The sequence below is a fragment of the Pagrus major genome, chromosome 7 (assembly GCF_040436345.1).
Source record: "Pagrus major chromosome 7, Pma_NU_1.0".
NCBI classification, from domain to species: domain Eukaryota; kingdom Metazoa; phylum Chordata; class Actinopteri; order Spariformes; family Sparidae; genus Pagrus; species Pagrus major.
In genome coordinates this window covers 31,062,322-31,090,218 of record NC_133221.1, presented here as the reverse complement: position 1 = coordinate 31,090,218, position 27,897 = coordinate 31,062,322, and the positions used below count along the sequence as shown (strand labels likewise).

The window sequence follows — 27,897 nt, the reverse complement described above, 5'->3', positions numbered from 1 at the left end:
CAAATAGTAAGAATGACTGATAGTGATATGACTGTGCTGTAGCAAGCAGCCCCCTTTGTTGGCCAAAACAAGCATAACGTGATTGAGTTATGAACCATAGGCTCTGCTACCCGGTCTTTTTTTCTGCCACACAAAGTATTATTTAACTTTGCGGGACAGGACACCAAAAACGGGGACTGTCCCCAGAAAACGCTTGTCCTAATTTACCAGATTGAGAAATCATTCATGCAGATGAGGTTACTGTGTGTTTATGTGAACATGAAAAGGTTTCAAGGGATACTGCTGCAGATAATCTTCCGAATCAACTCCACACTAACACACACATTCACACACATGCTGCGATGGTTGTGGTGTTCCTGCAGAGCTAAGCAGCAGGGCTCAGCCTTCTCTGTGCCACCATGCCATCTGGCAGCTTCAGATGATTCGGTAACTCCACACCAGGGTCCTGCTTTTTCATCCAGCAGGACCACGTTGTCACGGGGACACAGGATGGTGGCAACAGGCGAAGGACCCAAATGTAGACCATAGAGACAGCAGGACGATTTCTTTGGTTTAATGATAAAAAAGAGCTCACAGGCAGGTACAGGTAACAGGTGGGAAGGGAACCAAAGCAAATCCACAAAAGAACAAAGCAACAACAAACAAACACAGCAACTTGGATGAACTGACAGAGTATGAGTGAGAATGGACCATTTAAGTAGGTCTGCAGTGACGAGGAAATGAACGGACAAAGAGAAAGACTGTGACACGAGTCAAACCAAATATATTGGGGACAATGACATGACTGGATAGTTAGCTAGCTTTGTCGTTAAACATATCATCAAAATATATTTGTCAACCGTATGCAAAGGTATTGACTATGAATCTTGCTAGCATGATGATTCCTGGCTAATAGCTGAGCCAAAGTGTTCAATGAGCTGAGCGAACCGTATCTCCCGTTACAATGTCGTACTCTTCACTTACACAATGTAGTGTGACGTATATTTTTTTTTCATTTAAATTAAACTAATCATGGGTATACAGTCATCTGTAGCCATATGTTCAACATAAAAATATATATTGACATATGTGATTTTAAAATGTTTATTCTTTATTACGTCAATATTTATATGCATTACTTAATTTAGTCATGAACATTTTAAGAAACAATTATGATTATTAGAAAATGAAATTATATATTGGACAAATATGCACAAATGTAACACACATACTGTATGTATATACTGTATGTACATGACTTAATTACCTTTGTTTTGACATAGACATACTGTATATACTACAGTATATATGTAAATTATATATCAGCATATCACCATATATACACAATTTTATTAGATTGTTGTACAATAACATCCAGATAATAGTTTCTATTTTAAAACCTGCTTCTATTTTGAGCTTTTATAATCCCAAAAATCTAGTGCAAACAACAGCAAAATGAGAAATAAAATGAAGAGCCCTTTTGCTTTGCGGTGTTTGCTTGGCCGTCTCTTTTCTCACTCTTTCTCTCTCTATAAATAGATGGTAAATATGTTCATTCCTTATTTGAATCTGGCAAAGAGGAGAAGAAATAAAGGTGGAGGCAGAGCTTCTCTCTTTTCTTGTTAAAGTGTGGGCAGCAGAAGAAGTGAAGAAGTGTCCCCTCTTGTTTTTGTATAATGCATGTTGGTTGGAAGAAGTCCCAATCCACAAAGAGGGAATGTGGGTGGAGTACACAAACACACACGCACACACACACACACACACACACACACACACACACACACACACACAAACACAAACACACTACAACTGTGTGAAATGCTGTGATGAACCAATGGAACTGCTGATCATTTGTAGTCCAAGTGAATATGATAGCTGGGACATTCTGGAGTGTGAATGTATGTGTGTGCTTTTAATTAACATGACATGTGTCACTCTGAACTGTGAGGAAGTGTGGATGAAATTATGTGTTTTTATTTGTATTTTCAATGAAATAGTGCATCGATAACAACCTAGTGTCTTCAGTCTGAATGTTTCACATAGTGTACAGACACGCAGACATATGGAACAATGAAAGTAAAACCTAGCAACACATTGCATCAGTTAGGTTGATTGAGATCAGCTTCAGTGCTCCTTGACATGGATGTATAAAGGGTTGCGTTTTATATTCTTTATTTTGTATATTTTTCTTTTTTGCTATTTTTCTCATAGGACGATCTCAGTTTGTTGGTTGGTTCAGCTGACCACCACACATTTTCATCTAGAGAGATATTTTAAAATCTACCAGCTATATTGGCATGAAATTGGTTCTGGTTCCCAGAGGATGAGCCATGATGACTCTGATCTCCCCCCAACCTCTCCTCTCACAGTCTTCTACTGTTTATTACTGTCATAACTTTCATACTTGAGGGTGTAAAAAGTAGCCTCTTGGTGCTGCTAGCAGGGAAGCAGAGATTTATTACTATTAAAACTGCAGGATCGACCTCAAAACAGTATTTTTACACTATCATTAAAATCAAAAGGAGAACACTTGTAAACCTTATTTGGCAAATTGTACATTTTATTGTTGGATTGACTTGTCACCACTATAAGATGGTGAATGGTGGACAGTGTGCATGCCATTTGAAGCAGATCCACACTCTGACTGCAGAAACCTTTCATGCAATGAACAGTAATAATGCTAAGTGCACAAGGGCATTATAAACTTAACAGACAGAGCAGTCTGGCCTTAATATGTCCTGTGCAGGGGTTGATGTAATATCCTGTTCCTGTTATTTATAAATGACAAGAGGGAGTTGATTGCTCTCTCTCTCTCTCTCTCTCTCTCTCTCTCTGTCTGTCTCTGTCACATACACACACACTGTCTCTCTTTCCGTCTTTCTCTTTTTGCTCCAGGAACATTTGAGACTGACAATGTATTTGTTTTCTTCTTAGAGCTAAATCTCATCTGACTATTGGGTGCATCTTTCTCTGGGCAGGCTTTCACCTTGAATTGGAATCTCAGTATGAAAAGAGATTCTCACCTGGCTCCATCCTCGTTATATCTATACAGTATTTTCTGAAGTTATCCCTCACAGCAACTGTCAAAAAAATGTGGATTTATGTCTGTGCCGTACCACTTAGGAATCAAAGTAGGGGTTCTGTGCCTCCCGCAAATGCTTTTCCACACTGCATTTCATTATTTCTTCTCCCTGCTGGGTTTTATATGCAACTTCCCAGTCCACCAGGAGGGATTTCTTGAGTTATTTAGCCACCTGGATCCCAAAATTAGACCAAATGAAAGAACAAAGCAGGTGAAAGCAGAGGTTTAATGTGAAGCACCATTAAGTGAATATACTGTACAGTACTCTCATATTTTAGTCCCTGGGGCTAGTTTATGAATGCAGCATTTCCATCACTTGCAGAAAACAAACCATATTTTTCTCATCATAATATCATTTATAGTCTTGTCGCCTGTTAAAACTCCTATTTTGCTGCCCTGCACAGCAGTTATGTATACACAGTGTCTTAGTTATATGATAAGATAAGATGTTCCTTTATTGATCCCCCTTGGGAGAAATTCACAGGTAACACAGCAGTACAGAGGGAAATAAGTAGCAAAGTCTCAAAAATAGATACATAGAGACAATAATAAGGAGATATTGGAAAGAATAAAATAAGAATTTGAATAAAAAATATAATAAAAACTATTTTTACAAGTTTTTCAAAACCTAAAGAAGAATATAACAAAGACTGTGTCTTTCATATGTTCGTAAGTTGATACAAACAGAATTACACTTGGCACTAGAGACTCTGCTTTTCCACAGTGGCCCACCTCAATAATTTGCTCATGGCTCAAGGGGCTTTCACAAACCAAGCGGTTGCACTATATAGAACTGAAAGCAGCTTCTGGGGCAGAGTCTGGCAGCAAACAGCGCTCGCTGGAGCATTTCAGTACCATGGCCAGTGCACCTCCACTAAGCCTTGAGCAGAAGCTCAAGCACAGCAGGAAGCAGGTTGCTTTCTGTAAGGGAATAGTAATAAAGCGACAAAATGCTGAGATCCCAGAATTCCTCACGGAGCATTCCCACTGCTTGTACAGTAATCAGACTTGTAGGTCACCCGTGTGTCCACTTTAATGTCTAGTGCTTGGGCCCTCTCACCGACCGCCTGACTCCAGAGGCAGTTATTACTATCACAAACAGACAACACGATGTGAGGAGACATTCACACTGTAAAATTAGCCACCAGGGCTTTGATCTACTTTCCACTGACCTACTGTCAGGAACGTTTTTATTGTCTTGAGTTCCAACACCAGTTCAACAATTGTATCTTATATTATATGTATGTATTGTGCAGGTTCAAGCAGTGATGTGTACATGTAATAAAAAAACAAAAAAAAATAACTAAAAAGCATTAGTGACAGTGTTAACTGTAAAAAAAAGAAGTTGTTGGAATGTTGAGATTATAGATTGTAAATATTTCCATTTTAAAAATAAGGAAAAAGATCAAACGCAGCAAAAGTGCCCTCTTGGATGCCCCTGGCAGATAAAACATGATAAAGTGTCTTCTAGGCGTCCATCCAGTGGACAAAACATACAATGGCCTCTTTAACTTTTTCCACCCTGCCCCTCAAACATGCTCAGTCTGCCACTGTTCTGAGCCCAGGGCTAAAAGCTGGCCTTTGGTGCTCTTCAGCCACAAATTCATAACCATGTTTAACTAAGCCCATACGATTCACACCACATTTCTGCTAGCTCTGGGTTAAATGTCTGTTGGTACAGGCAGCAAATGTTTATATTCTATAATGTGGTGTTACCACTCTGTTTACTTTAGCCTGGTTTCAAACTTGCAACTTTTAACCCTGTGTGAAATCCATTTTCAGGGGATAACCCCGCAAACTCACAGCTAACCCTGCTCCAGAGCAGAGCCAGCAGCCCCCAGGCTAAAGTCAGGGTCGGCCCACTTTGTAATGTGCCAGGATTATGACAGTGTGAACCCTGTATTAGCCTGGGGCTAAGAGGGTTCGCAGAATGCTTTTAGCCCCGGGATAAGTGCAGTATAAAAAGCCCTTTTGTGTGAGCTGTTAGATATACAGGGTGCATTACCAGAATTACATGACACGTCTGCTATGACAATTGAAGACACTGAGGTCTTTCTGGACAAAAGTAGCTTAAGTTCCAAAGCTCCTCTCAGAAAAACATGATAGGTATTTTAAAATGTACCACCAACCAATGATATACAGTTCTTAAAGAAAATATTTGTACAGTTATCTTAATAAATAAAATAATCCAAATCCAATTAATTGAACATTTTAATGCTTTTATGTTTCATCTGGAGGGCATTTGTTTGAAAAATCGAACATGACAACATATCCCATGAGTCATAGCTACAGGTGTGCTGTCAATGTCTCCTGAGAGCTGTAGATCACGAATGTGAACAAAATAATTGGCCTTTCATGTTGGGTGAAATGAAATGACAGGATTTTCAACTTTTTTACTCGCTAATATAGTATATCTGTTTGTCTGTTTTTTATAAGCTGATCTTAGATGTGTTTGATAGTAGTGGTATTCAACATTTGAGTACGGCTTAATTTCGCAGTTGGCACATTTCCCATTTTCCAATGTGTGCCCGAATACAACACAGGTGTGTGCGCCTGCGTGAGGTACCTGAACAATGAGATGCGCAAACTGTGCCCCGTGAAGCGACTTATCTTCTGATTTATGGATATTTATGAGCGAATTATAACTCCAGTGTTGGAAGTGTTATCTTGAATGCTACCCTAACAGTCAATAGGAACATTCCCCCCTGAGGCGGACTTTCACCTGCTTTTCACCGTTTTTAATGAGACACCTGAGAGTTGAGTTGTTATGCCGCAGATTGCGGGTTTCCATGACTCAGCTCATCTTTGGTATCTCAGTGACAGGTCGTCGAAAATTCACATTTATGCCACCTGGTCAAAGGTGCTGAAACGACACAGCAAACCCAACGTACTGTTTGAAAACAGCGTTTCAAGATGTCTGCTTGGCAAAAATGGGAAGAAGGCCAAGCCCCTGGGTCATGGTGAGTTAGCAACAGCTCTCATTGCTCTCTATTCATCAAACCGTTTGTCCTGGTTCTGAGTGACGTGTACATGCTGCTGCAAAGGTCCAAACACGTTTACGCCCGATATGTTCTGTCCTCTGCCTCTGTTCTACCAAACTCCTGTCAGGTGTGTGTTCCCCTGCTTATCTGCATGTTACAGTCCTCGGCTAACCCGGGGGTGCTGACAGGTCAGCCAAGAAATTAGGCTCTGAAATTATCAGCCAAGCATTAGTTTCTTTTGAACGTTAGCTTTTTGGAAGTGCTCCAAGCCAGCTGCTTCTGGTCACTTGTAAGTGTGGTGATGTGAGAGGAAGTTCAACTTCAAGGGGATAATATGTGAGAGGATGAAAGACGTGGGGTTACCAGTATGTGCTGGCTCATACAGGGCAACCTCTGGTGCACTGTATGGAAATCAATGGCCACCACAGTTAGAGTGGAAATAAATGAATGAAGTCTAAATATGTGTGAGATGTAGAACAAAATGTGGATTATACATTAATAATATTAGGGAATGCAATTGCTGCTAAATTTAAAAAGCTCCACTGACATATTAATAGCACGTCGTGACTCGTGGACAAGTGAGTTGAACTGAAAAGGGAAAATTATGGAGTCATCATTCAAACTAGTTTTAAACTTACCGTGGAGGTAAACTCCACACTGCTCAGCTCCGCTCCCCATCGCAGGACACGGTGTGCTGAGTGTGACTCAAGGACATCATTTCTAACTAAAACCCAGTCATATTCCCTGCACTTTATCAGGAGAAATATTAGTGTTAACATCTGCGTCTGTCAACACTTTTATGATTTAATTATAATTATTCTCAGATAGGTTATGATTGGCCGATTAAATCGACTGGCAGATTAATCGGTTGGGCCCTAGAAACCACGACAACTCTTGGAACTGCGGGGGCTCCATATAGATGAAAATAAAAAGTAATTGTCTTTTTGTCATAGATCATGCCCGCATAAATGGAAAATGAGCATTCAAGTTGATTAATTGATCCATTTTATGGGCAGCCGGTAGCTTCCATAATAGGGTGAGTTATAGACTGCTGCAGGTGTATTGTTGTAGGCTAAGCTGTAAATTAGCATCCGCTTGGTTCCCTGGACAAAAAGTTCATGGTATTTTTCAGGTGCAGATTATTGCAGAAAATAAACTCTGTGGCAAACACACACTTAAGCTTTGAACATAAATGCAATAGGCAGAAGTAAAAAGCTAACGTTAAGCACTACACTATACACACTATACTGTACACTATACTGTACATACTTTACGATGATGATAATATATCAAAACTTAAAATTATCTTAGGCTTGAGCAAAGTGTAAACATTCTAACTCATTTCAGGGTTTTAGGACTCATTCCTGAGACACTCTATAGTGTTTGATGAAAAAGTTACATGTTTTAGTCAGTGGGTAAAAAAAATCATATAAAGATATTTAGAAGTTCATTTTCAAATGAGGCAGCAGTTGGAAGTATTTCTTTTATTTAATGATAATGTTTGTGATTACTTATTATGCCTTCACAAGATGTTATGATGTAATGTTAATGGAGCGGAGCAGCGGTCAGCAGCAACAAGCAGACCGTTTATCCTACTTTTCCAGTTGTGTTTCATATTTTGAATTTTGAATTGAGTGCTTTGAATCCAATTGGACACCCAAGAACTGGAATTAAATTGAATCCTGAGATTTCCAAAGATTCGCATCCCTACAGTGCTGTCCTTCATTGGATTGGTCACACTCACTACAAGCAAATGCCTGTGATCTGAATTAAATGTAATGACATGTGTTGACCAGGTCACGTACAAGTTTGAACAAATATTTTGTACTCATTTTTCAGTGAATGGTTTCCTGTCCAGTGGTGTGAATCTCATATAAGAGGCTTTCTCTATAAGGTCAGGAGGTGCTGAATATAGTTTGATGACATGAAAGAGGTAGAATTTTTAAACATTTCAGCTTATAGTTGGCTTCAGCTGTTCCTGTCCAACAATGTTAGTATTCTACCCGCCTCCTAAAAATTTGGAGCTCGGGCTGAAGATTCAGTTTCTCTCTCCACCTGGCGTGAAGTTGGCTCACATCTTCTTCAGGCTGCAGTCTCATTTCCCAGAGATGATACAGTTTCAGTGGAGCAGAAATCTCACTGATTGTGATCGTGCATGTGTTCGACTTTGCCTTTCTTTTTACATTTTAGTACTTCAGTGACTCATCTATCTCTCTCTCTTTGATACCTTAAACACACGCACACACAGTAGTAAGATTTTTGAGTACTTATCTGGTGATACTGTATAATACCTATCATGTGAATAAGCTGGGCTAAATCTGTCTGTGTTAAAGGTGTCTTGCTGAAGATAAGTTGCACTTCCCTACGTTTAGAGCATAAATCTACTTTATACTCAGTTTGTTGAGATGTTAAACCCTGAGAAGTACTTGCACTGAAGGTTTGTAGTATTTAAGAATATTACAGCCATGTCATAGTGAAGGAATTAGGTGAAATGCTTCAAATATGACGTATTCTTGTGTTGAACTAGCCCACAATGAAAATAAAAGGTTTTCATTTGAAATGAAACACTGCTGTGCCACTTCTGAGCAGGGCTTTTGTGTCGGCTCATTGTCAGATTTTACCAGCTCTGTAAAACTGTTTTATTTTTAGTACCTAGCACCTGCTTGTCAAGCAGTGTGGCTGGTCAGAGATCCAGGTCCAGAGGTCTGAAACTGCTCAACATGCTCAGACAGCTGCATTCCATTCTCAGGAGTCAGCCTGATATCTGGCGTACTTCAGTCTATAGTCCTACATTGTTTTCTAGGTGGCATTGTGATGGATGTTTAACCATGCAGGGTAAATTCTTATGGAAGTATCAAAGGCTTATGAAAACTGGCATAGTTTAATATGGACGCAGACACACATTAAATTATTGAGAACTGCTGTACACTGAAAGAATAAAATGTAATTTTTAATCTATTTTGATGAAAGTGCAGAGCCTCAGTAAGGCAACCATGCAGATGTAGTGAGTGCAGGGTAATTGATAAAAGCATTGTTTCATGTGGAGGTGGGCTGGGGCTGTGTAACGTGTGCACACAGGTGTGGGAATATCAGAACATAGTCTGTCCACAGCCCCCAGAGGAAACACCTTCTGACCTCAAACACTAATAATTCACTAATAATTCACATGAACTTTTTAATTGGTAGCTTTTTAAAAGTAGTTAGATATTTTTTTAGATGTCTATTATGTTCTCCACTCCTTCCTCTGTCTTTTTCTGTGGGTCAATGTGTTTCACTCCACACATTTAGCAAATCTCCTAGACCAGGATTACTGCTTCCTAGGGATTTAGGATTTCTACCCGCCCAACACATGTTGCACAGTTACCGCTTGTGTGTTGTGCTTCCACGTCTTTTCTGCCTTCCATCATTGCAGCCACAGCCTCTCTTTCATAAGAAGCCAGCCTTTTTTAGCGCTGCTGATGAATGGTAGCTGAGAGAAGAAATAAGGAAATGATGGCACAGCATGAAGACAAATTGAAGCTTTGAAGAAATACTACTGCATCTTTTTGGTCTTTGAGATGGAAGAATATTGAAGAGATGGCGGTGCAATAAGCAGTTTTGCTGGGGCAATAACATCCCAAGATTATTGACCAACTGTTGATATCATTCGGATATTGAGAGAATTTTTTCTGTTGGCTTTTTTTCTTCGGATTCTGCCCGAACCTCGGAAGGAATCTACCAGCAATTGATACCATTGATGATAGTTTTTAAAGAGGTGGACTAACAGAGGATACAGAACATTACCCAAAAGAAACATTTACTCAAAACTACTTGAGGTAAATGTTGGGTACCTAATTTACCCAAAGCTGTAATTGTAATTATTCTCAAATGAAATTTTCACAGGAACATCCCCTGTGATTTTAGACAGCAACTTGTATCTATAATCTTAGATATTCACAATGAACACATCCAAGAAGAACAGCTTTTTCCCCATCGGCCCAGTGTCTTCAGCCCTGATGCGTTCCACTACTGCGGCTGCTACCGGAGACATGCCTGGACCTCCAGCTAAAGGGGCTTTCTCCTCAGAGGGGGAGAAGGAGAAACAGAAGGAGGTGGCTATGTATAGGAGCCATCAGCTGGCCCCTGTGTCCGGTGTGCTGGAGGATTTCTTCTGGATAGGCAACAGCATAGTGGCCTTTTCCAGATGGAGGCTTGGCTACATGGGTGAGCTTCGTCAGATACACTGAGTACATTTAGCCTGGTTGGATATCAGGATATCAGCCTTTTGTAGATGTCTAAAAAAAACAATACCAAATCTGGAAACAGTGTTAGTTGAAGCCATTGCACGCTGTGTCCAAACCTGTAATCCTTGCACTCACAATACACACCAAATACGAGAAGAAACTACACTTCTTTGTGGGGTACTTTGTTGTCTTTTTGTGCAACTGGTCAGCAATGGAGACTTAGTTTACTTGACTGTCAGTGTGTTTAAAGTGAGAAAAAATATATATTTTGTAATTAATTTTTTTAAAGGGACATTTAATCATCTTGATGGCTGTGTTCTTAATCTAGGTATTTGATATTATTTATATAACATCAAATAGTTTTCACAATACTTCACACATAGAAAAAAAAAAAAAAGACACAATTCTAAATTGAGGTTAATGTACCTTTTAATAGCCTGTGCTGATGACTCATTGATGACCATTCACTAATAGAACTTCTTCTGCCTTGATTTTTAATCTTTTAAAAGTCACAGATTTGTATTGGTCAAATGGTCATTTCTGACCACAAGTTGAAGAATCTGCACAGATCAAAAACTTTTTTTTTTCCATTCCACAAATGTCTTTGTTGCACAAGAAGCAACAGACAACAAAGCATTGAATTACCTGCTTGCTTTTGTGTAGATTTGTTGCACTCAATTCAGCCTTACATGAAACCAGATCTCGCTATTCTGAAGCAGTATATCTATGAAAGCTTACAGATGTAAGGCTGTAGCTGGATAGCAATGAAGGCAACCATCCCTGTGTGCATCAGTGTAGCAATCCAGAATCTCATCTCAGAACTGACCAGGAACTCCAGTTTCCCATGTATTTCCCTTCAACGTCTTTTTTTTCTTTTTGTTTAAACTGTAAGTGGAAATTATTGTTAAACTTCACCTCAATTCATGCTAGCCACAGTAAATTCTTATCTTTGAATTGTACCTCTAAAGATTGTTTTGTTTGCTCTGAACACATCTTTATAGCCTGAATCAGGTAAAGTATCTAAGACGTAGTTTGCCTACGAGGTCACTTGTCTTAATCCAGTTAACACAGTGTTGCTCCACAATGGCTGTGTTGATGTGTTAATTGGCAACAGATGGTAGACTACAAGAGTTGGGTCAACCAATCAGTTTGCTTGATGCACAGGTTTGTTGCTCGGTCTGCTCCTGTGCAACCAACAGTTACCCCTGACAACCTTCTTTGTATAGACATACAAAGATATGTAACTTTATCCTACACTATAATTACAGCTCAAAGTGTTTAGCACTGAACTGTAAAAGAGAACTGGCCGGAATGTTACCCCTGTTGTTTTCAGTAAGACTCTAAATTATGGTGGGCATTGCAGGTCACAAGATGGCTGACAACTTTAAAACCATTTTTACCCTTTGGTAACACTTTTTAATAACCACCATTAATATATGGTAAATTAATAATATATTAAACTTAAGTTGATAGCTATTCAACTGTTAACAAACAATGAAGCTTCATAAACCATTTATTTAGCAGTTGTAAAGGTTTATGAACAGTATTTGCATCTTCATAATGGCCATCCACATTGTGTATAAATGAACTACACTGGATTTATTAACCATTTACAAAGTGTTGTAAACATCAGCTGCAACTTTATGATTGCTTTTTAAATGGTTTGTAAAGCATTTTATTTGTTAGTTAACAGTCAGATAACTATTAACCAAAGTTTAATTATCTATTACTTTTCCATTTATTCATGATTTTCACCTAAACTTTATTTAGGAGTGCAGACTGAACTTCATGTTGTGTCCCGACATTCCTGTCCTGCACTCAGTATGGGCTCACTTGAGCAGTCAGAGGTTCATGATCTTACTTTAGGGCATCTCAGCAGTACCTGTCGTGCGTGTTTAACCTTTACACTAACACCACGTCAGTCTATGTTAGGTTTGTAGATCAGTGTCAGCAAAATGACCATCTGCACCGTGGGATCACCTTTGTGTGTGTTTGCGTGTGCATGCACATTTGTGTACGTGTGTGTGTGGCTGCAACATATGGCACCCTCACAATCCCTTGGGGCTTAACCTGGTGTTCTGACTGTGGGTGACTCTGCCTGCTTGGCCCATATTGTGACTGTGGCAGCAGGACAGCAGCCACCAGGTCAGTCTGCCACCTCACTGAGGTGACACCTTCAGATCAGACCTGGCTTCAGCCACAGCTGTGTTTGGGTGGAAAAGGGCTACCTTGCCTGTCCACTGTTTTCTGATCCATGCTTTAAGCCCATTACAGACCACGAGATGTGGCCTCTGGCAGGTCTGGTCGTAGGGTTTGGCAGTGTCTAATTTTTAATACCGTTAAACCTTCTGTAAATTTTTCCACAGTATATGGTATTACCACCAGCTGATTACATATCATATTTTAAGGCTTTGAGGGACTGCAACAGCCAAAGATGGTGGTGCGTTCATTGGGGAAACCACAGATCTCTTTTTGCACCGATTTTTCGAAGAAGTTAATTAAACGTTAAGACTATATTTCACTGGGATTCGCAATACTGGCTTTGAACTGAGATTACTTTTAGTTTGGCTCCAAGATGACAATACACTCTTATTTGCACATTATCAATGATAAAAAGTTGTTTTAAAAGCAATAATAAATATAATGACATGGACAGGACATGTACTGTGCCAGATATCTTGACTGACAACCGAACACTCAACCTATTTAGTCACCACATATACAATGTCTATTTTGGGTGAAACCTGGTATTTATTTCTTCAGCTTGTGAAGTTTGCCCCAAAGCTGTAGCGCTTGAAAAACGTGTGCATGTGCTTTACAGCAATAAGCAATGTCTTATTTTACACAAATGTATAAAACTACTCTTATTACGATGTCCTGGAAGCTTTTGTTAGCATTACACAGACCATATAGTTCCATATTTCTGACATTTTGTATGGAATATTAAATGTGTTGAAATGACGTCTTTGTGTAGACCACATTTAATTTGCAATAAGACTTTGGTGAAACACTTTAACATCTTTATCACTATCGTCTCTCTCCACCTACGAATGAACAAATTATCAAATGTTTAGATATAACTGGACGCCACATTACCGCCCAACGTTACCTGGGAGTGCTGTTGTAGGTCACCCTTTTACACGTAAGGTTGGTCAGGAGTTGGAGAAGCCTGAAGTTTGCCAGTGTTGACTATAATTGATGTGGTTGAAAACAGCTATATTCCTACTGAAACAGTGCAGTATTGACTCGTTTGTTGCAATAATATAAAATGGATTAAAACTTGGACTGAACAGGACCTTATCTTGCCACAATGGAAAAACTTTTCTCAAAGTGCCATAATATTTATTTGGTGAGACTTTTTAAAATTTACTTCCAATTAACATTTGAAGAGTAATGTTATCTAACTGAATTTTTTTGGAAGTGGACAAACCTTAACAAAACCTCAGTTGCCATGTACAATAAATGTAGACAGCCAAAATTTAAAAAATGTATTTATTGAGTGTAATCAGGGTTTTTTTAATAAGGAAGCAACCGAATCTTATTGCAGTTCTAAATTTCAAAAATTTACAATTAACACTCAACATCTAATTAAAAAACGTTTTTCTGACGTTCCTTGTACACAATACAACATTTACAGGTGGAGAAAACAGGGTGGCGTGCACCATTGTTCAGTCTTGCTGAGGCTTTTTGTGCGCTCTCATCGATCAAGCCTGCTGATAAGATCTGAGCTTTCAGCCGTTTGAACATGCAGTTAACATCCAGTGTTTCCTCCACAATGGGTGTCCTCTCCACATTGACACACACTTTAAATCTGATGTTGTAATCATGGCAAAGGGCCTCGGTTCCACTGGTAAAAAAAGTTCTGCCTTTCTGTGTGTGTTGGGCTCCATTTGTGTGTCTCTCTCCACCTCTACAAGGTGTTGTACGTCTTTTCTGCTCTTGTATCTTTGCTCTCTCAAAGACTGTCTGTTCACAAAAACTGCTGAACTTATTTCCATGACACTTGGATGGAGGACGGGTCTCGGCCCAGAATAGGTGCCATTAACTTTCGGATCTGGATAACAGGACTGATCCAGCAATTTTTTCTGACTTTCTCAACATTGTGAGATTGTGAAGCTATTTTGGCATTTCATTCATTTTCTTAGGGAATAATGCATGGATATTGATGGAAATATCTGACATATTTAGGTGCCTGGTATCTAAAAGGAAGTACAAAAAGGGACTGTTGGGCCTTGGCGGAGGTATGCACTCTACTGAGTGCCACTCTAGTTATTTGATATTATTGATGTAACATCAAACAGTTTTCACTGTACTTTACACACAGACATACAAGACACAACATTCTAAATTGAGGTTAATGTACCTTTTAATTGCTGTGTAGGTAATACAGGAAGAGTGTACTTCCTCTTGGAGCCTGAGCACCAACTGTAAATACAAAGCCCCAAACCACTCAACTGTTGTTTAATTGATTTTGCCAGCCTTTATTATCCAAGCTTAATCAGCCTTCCACAGGCTATGACTAACCTTTCCAATGGGCAGAAATAGGTCGCATGCAGTTCTTCCACAGCTCACTGCTTAATGGGTGCTGATTTGTGTATTTTGTTCTATATGTGGAGACTCTGGTACTGACATTTTTTTTAAATACTTGTCTTTTTTTACATTGATGTCATTGGTTGGGTGATTGGCACCTACAGCCTCACGTGACAGGTTTGACTTCAGCTTTGTCTTAAACCCACAAACCATGCTGCTCTTATGCGAGTACTCCTCCGTAACATACAGTAGGAAGACATTTCAAAGATTTAGTTGACTTCCCAAGGGCTGTCCCACACATAGCCAGCTACATCTCAAGAGCAAACACATTCTCCTTTTAGCCAACTGGCAGGAGAGTGTGAGCACAACGTGGCCTCCTTCACTGCCTCCTCATCCATGAGTAGATTCTGTTCAAGGCAACCACAAAACGGTGTGTGCTCCATGCTGACCTAGTCTCTGTGGTTGCAGTTTGATTAGATTTGTCTCTCAGTACACAGATGAAATTAAACATGTGTGCAACGTGACAACAGAGCGAAAAGGGACGTGTAACTACCTGGCTGTTTTCTTCTCAACTTATCCCCACTCAGTCTACAGAACCCACTATCACAACGTTCTAAATGCTATATCACAGGTTTCTTGAAGACGTTTCACCTCTCATCCAAGAGGCTTCCTCAGTTCAGAACGATATAGCACTTAGAATTACCATGACCTGGATGACTGATAACCAATTCATCAACAATATCACAACAGTTTCCTTTTAATGTCAGAAAAACAAACATAATTGGGTGACATCAGGGCACTGGATGCAGGCAGTGATATCATCAGATGTAAATGTTGTCCAAGAGACTGTGATGGCTATTAGAGAGAGTGCAGCTTGACAGGAAGAGGAGGATGAGCCACTTAGATCGGTGTCAGGAGAAATATTTTAGCTGTGTGCCATCCTGATCCGGGAGCCTGCAGTCAGGATGCTCTCATTCCAACCAAGCTTTGACAGCAGCTCATTTCATGGATTACTGTCCCCTCTCCAGCTGAGAGAGTGCAGATCCTTAGCTCTGTTACAGCCACTGGGCATCAGGGACTGCAGTCAGCCAGCAGCTATACGGAAATAACTCTTCCCTTAAAATCAATAAAAAGCTGCTCCGCAGCCATGCTGCATTTATGTTGCATGAAAAGTCCGAGCTGTAAAATCATTAAGGGTCAATTGGTAATTAATAATATGTTCCTTTGTTCTTCAACAGTACATGGAATACCACTCACTTATAGCATTGGTAATTGGTTTGGTCAACTGTGTGTTGTGTACAAAATTCAGTAAGTTATTATGCCACACATATTCAATATACAGTAATTAATGATGTTTTAGATTTGGTACATCAATATTAATTGCCCTACATGCCTAATTAGTGCTGGTTACATGTAGTGCTGGGTATTTTTTTAAATAACGCAATAGTAGTGCTGACCCCATACCTGAAGTTTAAAAACTAAAGTTATACCTTTTTTGACAATTTATATAAAGCAATATAAACAAATGTTTTAACAAAAACGTTTATCTTTCCTAAGTTAATTTTAGGGTTGGTAAGATTGGAGAAACCAACAAGAGGCACCTACATTTTAGTATCCAAGTGAAAAAATCCCTCCTCCTCCTTCCTCCAGGCCTACTTCCAGAGCCACTCCTCTAGAACACATGAACGTGACCGCTTGATTCAGCACACACCGACTGCCCCGTAGTTTCCGTCGGTCAGCTGGGGGATATGTATTAGCGGATAGTTTGCTACAGTCCACAAGCTCTCTTAGATGAGTACATAAATAAACAATTCTGTTAAATGCCACAATCATATAAACACAATGAACATACCTCAGTCTAACAAGGCTCATGGCGCAGCAGCTACTGCTCGCTGCTTTAGGTATGTGCTTTGTGCTAACTGGGTTAGCTGTTGAATGAGTCTGTAGCTGCTACTGCTGCTCTGTTCTATGGCTCAGTGTACTGTTAGCCAGGCACAATGTAGTCATTGCTAACCATATCCAACTACCTTGTACACATGTAAGAAAACACCTAACATTATTATGATGCATGTAAATAAACATTGCTTCTGTTAGTACTCACGCTGTCAAACTAATATATGAGTAGCCTTGTGGAAGACTGTCCAGTCTTTTCATACGAGCCGAATGAAACGTTTGGATGGGCTTATTAGGAGACCTGGATCATTCATAGATACTGGATTTGTTCTTTTGGATTTTATTAGATTTTTTGATTGCTGACGGAAAGTTTTTCTTCAAAACTTACAAAAAATGCCACTAGTATAACCAGCGATAGCTTATTTGTTATTTAATGTTACAATTAAAGTTGTCTTAAGTCAAGCAGCTAGACAAGAACCTTGTCTGAATAAAATTATTTAAAAAATTGTCAATGGTACGTGATGTTCAGATTTTGTCTGAGGGGCCAGCTCCCAGTTTCTGACTTTGACAACCCTTGTTTTAGGCAAATTCTGCAGAAATAATATGGTCCACAATGCGCACTGTGGGATCAATAGGCACCCTGTGATAAGAGGTGATCTGCGCTGTGGTGGCTGCAGTATTGATTCTTCCAAACAGCATGATTGTCCTTTCTGTGTGTGCTGGACCAGGAGAGTCAAAGGTCACGTCAGTTCCAGTCTACAACACAGTACTGTTCACTAGTTCAGCCACTTTGGTTTCCAGCTTATTCACTACATGAGTTTACATGTAAACATAAGACACTATTAGGACTTTTGAGATCATAAGATAATCAAACACTTACCAGATAACCTTCTTTAAAATAAGTCATGCACCAATTTGCAGGCTTAATTGCCTTTGACTGTAACTTTAGCACCCATCATTATCTACTCTGCAGTTGCATCAATTACCTATTTAGTATTTATTGACCACATTATATCTTTAATTTATTTAGAAGTGCTGTAGGCTGTGTTTCCTAATTTGTTTTTTCTGCATAACGCTTTTGAATTGCCTTTTACAATTTTTCTCTACAAATGAATGTGCCTTGCCAGGCAAAACTTTTACAGTAGTTGTGTAGTCATTTAGTAGTAATGCCTTAAACACAATGGTTGTTTTTACCAAGACTTCAAAGATGCTCTGATTATTCTGGTGAAAAAAAATACTTTTCAGCCTAACATTGTACTTGCAGCGGTGCACTCTGCTATCAAATTCCTGCTCAGGACCATATGAGCAGAGGTTAGGAGCACAGGACTGGACTACATTAACAAGTCCCTGGGGGTAGACTCTCTGCAGTAAGACCACAAATCAATGCTCAATTAGAGCAATCCATCACTGCTGGTTTGCATTATTTACTTGCACAGCAGATATTTTGGATGTCTGTTGCGTTCAGGTCAAATGGGTCAAAATGTGATCCTGTAATCTGAAACTCGAGATTGGAAAGCTGATGATATCTGTGTATTTTGAATTTTGTTGCTAATCAAACTCATCAAACATTAGTTGGCATGCACTCATTTTGTGCTGATATGTTGAGTCGGGTCACAAATAACCCAATAACGGTGGATCTGTGAACACCAAAATTGCTTGCAACCCTCACTTTGGTTATTAATACTGTGTGATGTAGTTATATTGACTCTACTTATAATTATTGTTACATTGGTCAGTGTGCAGAAATGAAAATGCAAAGTAAACATCACATTAAGGAGTCTGAATGTGTTTGACATTGCATTTTATTTTTTTCAGTTTCAGTCACTTAGATGTATTAACTGCTAGAGATTCTGACCGAATACCATGTTAGCTGTCCTCCTGACATCTCTCGGGGAGAACAATGTTGCTAAATGTCTGTGGTTTTTGAACATTTTTGGACTGGACTGACCACAGTTATTACAAGGTTCAAAGTTCATTTAATTATCATTCTACAACATGGGGCTGTACAACAAAATGAAAGTTGTCCCTTTATGCTGCACAAGAACAACTATTATGCATGGATGAGTGTTGAGGATGAGTTCAGGACTCTCACAGCCTGGGGGAAATAAGCTGCTTTGTAGTCTGGTTGTACAGCAGCAGATACTTCTGTATCTGTTGTCAGATGGCAGCAGATACTTCTGTATCTGTTGTCAGGTGGCAGCAGATACTTTGTATCTGTTGTCAGATGGCAGCAGATACTTTGTATCTGTTGTCAGGTGGCAGCAGATAGTTTGTATCTGTTGTCAGATGGCAGCAGATACTTTGTATCAGTGGTCAGGTGGCAGCAGATACTTTGTATCTGTTGTCAGATGGCAGCAGATACTTTGTATCTGTTGTCAGATGGCAGCAGATACTTTGTATCTGTTGTCAGATGGCAGCAGATACTTTGTATCTGTTGTCAGATGGCAGCAGATACCTTGTATCTGTTGTCAGATGGCAGCAGATAGATTGTATCTGTTGTCAGATGGCAGCAGATACTTTGTATCTGTTGTCAGGTGGCAGCAGATAGTTTGTATCTGTTGTCAGATGGCAGCAGATACTTTGTATCAGTGGTCAGGTGGCAGCAGATACTTTGTATCTGTTGTCAGATGGCAGCAGATAGTTCGTATCTGTTGTCAGATGGCAGCAGAAACTTTGTATCAGTGGTCAGGTGGCAGCAGATAGTTTGTATCTGTTGTCAGATGGCAGCAGATACTTTGTATCTGTTGTCAGATGGCAGCAGATACTTTGTATCTGTTGTCAGATGGCAGCAGATACCTTGTATCTGTTGTCAGATGGCAGCAGATAGTTTGTATCTGTTGTCAGATGGCAGCAGATACTTTGTATCTGTTGTCAGGTGGCAGCAGATAGTTTGTATCTGTTGTCAGATGGCAGCAGATACTTTGTATCAGTGGTCAGGTGGCAGCAGATACTTTGTATCTGTTGTCAGATGGCAGCAGATAGTTTGTATCTGTTGTCAGATGGCAGCAGATACTTTGTATCAGTGGTCAGGTGGCAGCAGATACTTCTGTATCTGTTGTCAGGTGGCAGCAGATACTTCTGTATCTGTTGTCAGGTGGCAGCAGATACTTCTGTATCTGTTGTCAGGTGGCAGCAGATACTTTGTATCTGTTGTCAGATGGCAGCAGGGTGAACAGACTGTGGCTGGGTGGGTGTTGTCTTTTAGTATCTCTGGGCTCTGTGCAGACATCTCATTTCACCAATGTCACTGATGCTCTGTAGATGGTACCAGTGATGTTCTGGTGGTTTTAATCACCCGCTGTAGAGCCGTCCTCTCCTGGGCCGTGATGAACCATGACAGTTTGTGATGTTTCTAGTCAGGATGCTTTCTATTGTCTATTGCTCCTCTGTAAAAGTTGAAGAGGCTCTGGAATTTAACCATCTTACAGTTTCTCAATTGATTTTCCTCCAAAAAAAAGATAGGATAGGTACATGTGGTAGTATTTTTTTTTTTCCCCAGGCTTATCTTCTGACTATCTTTGACTGGCCATCATTTGTTTGTGCTGCTTTATATGAAACACAATTAATTAAAATTTTCCATTAAGAACTATTTCAAGGCTAAGTTGAACCACTTATCTGGTGAAAGTGTTGAGCAGCAGACTCATGCTGAATATTGTCTGGCAGTGATCTGCCAACCTTATTCAAAAGCGTGAGCAGACTGAGTTGAGCTAATTTCCTGCTTGTTGTGGGGAATAGTTTGATAGGATGTGGCAGACAACTGATAATTGATAATATGGCCACATAGGGTGTAACTGCAGCCCAGAGGCACATAATGGATAAAAAAACAAATAATAGGAAGGTCACATAGAGGCTTTGCTGTTCTTTCACTGCCACCATTCAGAATTTTTGCTACCTTGTTAGAGTCAGTCCTATTCTCTCAGTGTCATTCATTCCTAGAAGGTGAAGAATGATTTCCCTTAAATTCAGGCCACAATACAAATCCTTACTTCTTGCAAGGGCTTCTGGTTTTATTGATTATTCCTGTTGTTGTTCTGGTTTAGTCTACAGTGTAGGTAGGGATCTTATTAAAGACTATTTGTGGAGAAATTGCCTCTTGCTGTCGTCTATCTTCTCTCCTTTTCTCTTCCTCCCACAAGACCAACAAAGCCCTGTCGTCAGTGACGGGCATATCCAATGTGTTTACTTTGCATTGCTGTGTGTTGATGGGAGTGAATTGGTAAATAACTGTTTTTTTGTGTGAGAGCCCAGATGGGATTTTGTAAAAATGCACAGATGTATGCGTGCATGCACACATTATAATCTCTTGACTAAAATTGTTTATGCACATTTTTGTCTGTCACACACTTATCTCAGTTGCAGTGCACTCACTTTCGCTTTTGACAACTTTCCAACCTTGTTTTTTCTTCTATCTGCCTTGTTTTCTTTCCTCCAGTGGAGAAATGTATGAGCTCCATGCAGATGGGGACCCAGATGGTGAAGCTCCGTGGTGGCTCCAAGGGTCTGGTGCGGTTCTTCTATCTGGATGAACACAAGTCCTGCATCCGCTGGAGGCCCTCGCGCAAGAATGAAAAGGCCAAGAGTGAGTCTCTCTTCCTTCTTACAGTCACAAGGGAACAGCGTCTCAGAGCTCAATTTGTGCCATATTTTATGTGACAGGAAAGGGCTTTCACTCTGAATCTCCATATATCATCCTTCCAAGAAGCTCAACCTAGTGAACCTTTAGTAATTCAGTTTGCTAGAAAGACAGTGGCTACAGGACTAGTGCATTTCATGTTAATGACCCTAACCAATTAGTATACCTTAACTTTAAGAAGTCTAATGACTTGGTTAAAGGCAAGAAATCAGAACTTTTTGGACAGTGCTTTACAGTGGAGAAATACATCCACAATATGCAAATAATAGCTACTGCTGCTATACGAGGATGCTGAGGTTGGACATTATGAGGGGAGGCACTTTCCAAAACCGAGATAAATGCAAACACAACAGATGTCCCAGGGTTCCCGGCTCTCAGGTTCCACTACATTTTTTCTTTTTAGCATTTTGCTACCATGATGTGCCAGTGTCTACCTCCCAGCTCTCCTGTTCATTTGTTTACATTTGACAGGCTTTAAGCTCTGCCAGATTAAAATTTTCCCTTATACATTCCCTCAAGGCTGAAAGTGTTTTTGTCAATTAGAAGAGGACATTTATTTTCACTGCACAACAGCTACAACAAGCAAACAAAAGCATTTCCTGCAGTGTTTTAGATTAAAAGAAGGCAGAGGGACTTCTTAGCAGTAGCTTCCAGTAAGGCTGGGCATCTCATGGGGGCTTAGGGGCTCAGTTTCCTGTTGCTCTCCCTCCTCTGTAGCCCGGGATTTAATAAGCTTCTTAAGTTGACTTAATTATTCATCAGCTTTAATCTGCCCAAACAGTGTCTTACACACACGTGCCACTGAATGGAAATGACACACACACTCCATCAGCAGATCAGTACAGTTAGAGCTTTGTTTTTAATTTACGTTGGTTAATTTATGTTGGTCTAAAACACAGAAGTTATCCTAAATCTTAAATCTTTTACAGTTGGATGAGTGAAACAGACTATGAGCTAATGTCACACATCAGAGTGGGGGCAGTGCACACAGAGCATGGCTTCATTTTTCTTAATCCACCCTCCACACACATCTGATAGACTGAATGTAACAGACCACGTGATACACTGTCTTCTCTGTCTTCACTGTACACCTGTAACAGTTAGTCAGGACTGACAGTCATGCCTTCTATTTACTTTATAAATGCATGTTGCCAGCTTTTAGTCACACTTCAACTCACACAGTCTCACCTTGTGTGTGTCCCTGCACCCCCTTATTTAATAGCTTGATAGTAGAGTCCCACTGATACTTGATTTTTGAGACCGATGCTGATATCAGGGTGAAAAAATCTAATATCCATATATCGACTGATATACAAACATTTTTTGCAATGATCTTTCAAATTATGGCGGCAGGATATTTTACAGTTTAACAATAAACTTTATTGTCTTAAATGACATCAGTGCCCAGAAAGTAGACTTCACTAGGGATTTATTAATTATAAATCATCCCAAGCATCTTTTTCTGCATTAGTGTATGTGTAGGTGTAAACTGCAACATAATTGGTGCATGGAGGCATACAACTGTGAGGCAGTAATTCCAGATTTTTTCTATTTTCATCCCACTTCAAAAGTCTGCTTCAGATTCACTGAACAAATAGACAAATAGGAAACACGGCGACTGTAGTCTGATCTGGCAGCAGATTCAGTGACACTGTGTGGTGTTCCAAAGCTGAGCACCCACTGGGTCAGACTGATCCACAGGAAACACTGCAAGCTTCTGGTCTGCTCACACACTGACCGCTTGTCCTGTATTTCTGGCAGCAGATTTGCTCTCTCTGGCAAGAGATATGTATATTTCGACCAATACAACCAGCCAAACGCTGTATAAATACATAGTCCGAGTAGTTTTTTAAATTTAGTTTAGTCTTAGTCCTGAGGGCAGAAGTCTGCATGAACTTTTCATCCTTCTTATGTCAGTCAATTTTTGATAGGCGAAGTTTTTCTTGCAAAGTTTGCATGTCACCTTCTTGGGGTCATCCTTCTTCTTTTCAAAATGATCCCATATTTTAAACGTCTTTCCCGACATGGTTGGCTAGTAATTGTTAACTGTCTAACCGCGATGTCGAAGGGACCTGCCGTGTTAAAAAAAACCCACTGACAGTGAGTGAGTGTCATGACTTCCTGTATCTGACCCTTCAAATTAAAAGCCCTCCAGCCTTTTATACACAGGCCAGGCTAGTCACATAGATTTTGACTTAATTTTGACAAGACACGGCTCCAAATGTTTTTTTTTTTTTCCTGCGACCAATCGACCAATGAAATTTTGGTCGGCTAAAGATTTTTTGGTCGACCAGTGCTTGGTCGACTATTTGGGGGCAGCCCTAATATAAATAGATAAATCAAACTCAAAAAGTATGGCTGTCAAGAGAAAGCCAACATTCCACCCCAACTTCCTCACTTCATGGACTTTGTCTCTTTACCAAGGCACTTGAATTCCTCCTTTGGTGTCATAATAATTACTACAGACACTAGAGGTCGCTGCCCAACAACAAACATAAATATGGGTTGTATTAAGCTGGTATCACCGTCGACTAAGATGGTCAGTATTCTTATGAGGATGAGCTCCATAATACATGCCAGGTCTCGAAACCATTCCTTTGAGCAGCAGTTTGCTCCTACTGATCACTAACAGCACCAAGAAATCAACCGATTTTCATCACAATAGGCTCAAAACCTCATCAAAGGATGTGTAAAACTTAAGTAAAACTTGTAAAAGTGTAAAAACACTCTATTACAATATCAAAATCCTGCTTTCAAAAGTACAATCGTACTGTAAGCAAAATGTATTTTAAGTACCAAAAGTTATAGTACTGCTTGTAATGCGGTGCTGCTGTAGTTACATGGAGGTCATGTCCTCTCTATCTTCCCTGGGATTTGAGGTTGTAAGCACCCTGGGGGGAGTTATTTTCTACAATTAGAAATGTAAGCATGATGTGTATGTACTAGGCCGATTCCAGTTGGCTTATGTTCAGTATATGTACATTTGACTAGTTTGAGATCAGTTAATATGAAAAATTATAAATCAGACTTTTCCAGTGTTGGAAATGAAAGTTACAGAAATACTGAACTCAGAAGTTTAGTATCAGCAAAAATGATTTCTAAGTGAAAAATTTGACATTGAAGCTCAGAAGGTCAACAAAACCACCAACAGGCATCAGTCCCTGAGGAAGGACCAACTCAGTCTCACGCGTGGCTGCAAGCAACTCATCAAATATTCCAGACAGCAGTAGTAGTGGTGATCCTTATCTATCACATAACAGGTTTATACTTTTGCATAATTTATAAAAGTGCTGCAGTCAGGAACAGCACATGTGCCCATACATGATCTCCAGCTGCAGGGTTTGTGAAGAAGAGTGACAGCCACCTGGGAGCACACACAATACAGCCGCAGCATGTCAGTGTCATGTTGAGGGGATGGATTTGACATCCAGGAACTGCCACAATACAACAGGCTCTATACCGCAAAGCCCAGGGGAGTATTGGTTTGTGTAGTCGTGAGTGTACAGCTATATCACTGCATTATGAATGAGTTTGTATGTAAATAATGTTCTGTCCATGTAGCAAGACAGAGAGATATGGAGACAAAGAAAGATTTGTGTTGTGCTTGTCTCCTCTAGATATGGACGTTTTTGGGTTAATAAATGTGATTCTGAACACACAGTGATCATGTGCTCTCTGTCATGGGGAAACCTAATGAATGACTCAAGGCAGTTTCTTCCTGTAAAATGTCATTACCATCTCATAAATGTTGCATCTTAATAAACAGAGCCGTCTGAGCACTGCTCATTGCCTTGAGTATCATAATCGTCCCGATCATAAAAGTCTGAAATCAGATGGAGGAATGTCTCCATAATCCTTATGCCCACAACAATTAATTCATGATTTTGTCAGAGGTGGAAATTCTCCAAACCAGTAGAATACTCAAAGAAAATGATGGAATGGGTTTAATAAACAGAGTTTTGCGCTGTTTTGTATAAGATATGTTTTATTTTCATCTTTTGACAGTCCACGAAGCTCCCAACATGAAGATCTATTTAATCCACTGGTGTGAGAAGTATTGAGAAATCAAGTAACTGGTGCAAAAGAAGCAACAACATTTAAAAGCGTTCTATTACATCATAAAGTAACAGTTCAACTGAAAACAAAAACGCAGTCATTATCTTCTCTCCCCCATGTTGATGGAAAGTTGTGTGAAGTTTTGTCGTCAACAAAACAGTGTTGCAGCTAAAGTGTTAGCACGCACCCCATTAGAAGTGGATGAACAAACCTGACTGTGCTTCAAGGGTTCAAATAAGATATTTTCAAATCGATTTGGGATCTAAGGGCTTCCAGAGACTGGGATTATGCCAGGCCAGCTGTATGGAGCTGTTTTGTTTCATTTTTTCAGTTGTTTTATTCACATTTTAATACAAGTCCCCATCTACTTCAGCTGTTGAGGAGAGTGCTTCATAGCTGTTTTTACTGTTAAACTCCAGAAATGTTTTGTGAGCTGTGCAACTTCACCTGATCTTCCCCCAGCATGAGGCTCAGTACATAATGACTCCATGGATGAACTTATCTTTTAAACGCCTGCAGTCAAAGTTTTACTTACAAAGTACAAATGTCTTACTGTTTAGGCAGCATTTTACTGTCTTAATTGATTCTACGACAGTGTATTATATTTCATAACTTGATCAAATGTTTTGTATTCCAAATCTTAATCTGCAATGTACCTACTTACTGTGACTGTCATATAAATGCAGTGCTGTAAAAAGTACTGTATGTCCCTCTAAAATGTAGTGCAATAGAAGTATAAAATATCATAACATAAAAAAACTCACAAAAAGCAAATTTACCTCCAAACTATGTTTAAGTAAATGTACTTTGTTATTTTCAACCACTGACTTGCTGGCTTCTTGTTTGCTTCACAGTCTCCATCGACTCGATCCGGGAGGTGTGCGAGGGTAAGCAGTCTGAGATCTTCCAACGCTACTCAGAGGGCAGTTTCAACCCCAACTGCTGCTTCAGTCTGTACTATGGAGAGCACATGGAGTCCCTGGACCTGGTGTCCAGCACTGGAGAAGAGGCGCGGACCTGGATCACAGGCCTCAAATATCTGATGGCTGGCATCAGTGATGAGGACAGCCTGGCCAAGAGGCAGCGTACCCGAGACCAATATCCTTTACTTGTATATCAACAGGGACCTTGTTTGAAGACTAGTAACAACTGCCTGTAAAAAATGTCTATCATGTGATGTAGAGTTTCATCCTCAACGACTCAATCGACACAGATCAGCCACAACATTAAAAGCTCTGACAGGCGAAGTGAATAACATTGATCGTCTCTTTACAATGCAATGTCCTGCTGGGAGACCTTGGGTCCTGGCATTAATGTGAATGCCTCTTGACACATACCGACCAAGTACACACCCTCATGGCAGTTGCACCCCCCAGCAGGAAAATGCGCCCTGCCATGCAACGAAATTTTGGTTTTGGTTTTAATGTTGTGGCTGAAACTATGGAGAGTTTCAGTTGTTTTAAAGCATGAGAGGCTTTGTCTAATACATTGACACTTTGTGCCTTAAATGACTGTTTATCAACAGCAGCAACAACAATAAAGAGTAAATGTCCCAAAGCTTCATGCCAACGTTCCTTAATACACTGTGTCATCACATGGCTGAAGCAGACCTTCACTGAGGCTGATAAGAATGGTGATGGCAGCTTAAGCATCAGTGAGGTCCTCCAGCTCTTGCACAAGCTCAATGTGAACCTGCCCCGACAAAAGGTCAAACAGATGTTCAAGGTACAGTAACAACAGTGAGCACTCTTTGGTCTGAAGCAGTATTTAAAATCCCAACTATTATCGTGCAGTGTTTTAATGTCTTTATTTAAAGCCAGTGACTTATATATAGTATAGTATGAGTCTACTTTGTCCTATGTTTCCTGTAGCAAAGGTAAAAATGTTGTCTTACAATCATGTGTACCGAGTACACTCAGTAGACAAAATAAGTTAAATTCTTATTGGAAGTCAACTCTGGTGAACCTCCTTGGCGGTGGTAAAGATGTCATAAAACTGTAGTAATGACCAGTAATGACAGTGCAGGCCAGCTCATCAACACAATAAATAGGCTCGTCAGGTCACCTGAAACTTCAGTGGGCTTGTGTAATTATTTCCTGGTGGACTGTGAATGAGCAGTAAAGACAGTCTGACTGACTGCAGATGTTGGCTAACACACGGCTCAGCCACTAACTCTCCTCCTCATTAGAGGATTAGCGTGCTGCCATGTTAAGCGTGTTGTTTTAGCCTTCCTCCTACAGAGCAGCTAGCTAGCTTCCTATCTCTGTGACCAGTGGCCTGTTGGCAGTCACCCATATGGTGCTGCTGGGACACAGATGGCCTCCGGTGTAATGCAGGGTAAACACACCAGGGACCGATCTGGCCCTGAATGTGTCTGTGTGTGTCTGTGTGTGTGTGTGTGTGTGTGTGTGTGTCTGTGTGTCGGTGGACATTCATGAAGATTTGTGTGTTGACAATCGCTTAGCTAGTTTCTTGGCTTAACCTACTTAGAGTGGAGAGGGAAAACCTGTTAGCTTGACC

General features: G+C 40.1%; 1 protein-coding gene across 1 annotated transcript in view; it reads left to right on the top strand.

The window, feature by feature from the left end:
* The first annotated feature begins 5,648 nt into the window (after window positions 1-5,648).
* plch2a (phospholipase C, eta 2a) overlaps window positions 5,649-27,897 on the top strand; it is a 69,478-nt gene continuing 47,229 nt past the window's right edge. The window contains exons 1-4 of the mRNA XM_073471115.1: window positions 5,649-6,021; window positions 21,121-21,267; window positions 26,232-26,475; window positions 26,973-27,102. Coding sequence (XP_073327216.1) covers window positions 5,829-6,021; window positions 21,121-21,267; window positions 26,232-26,475; window positions 26,973-27,102 — 714 coding nt within the window. The 5' untranslated portion in view covers window positions 5,649-5,828. The remainder of the gene's footprint in view (window positions 6,022-21,120; window positions 21,268-26,231; window positions 26,476-26,972; window positions 27,103-27,897) is intronic.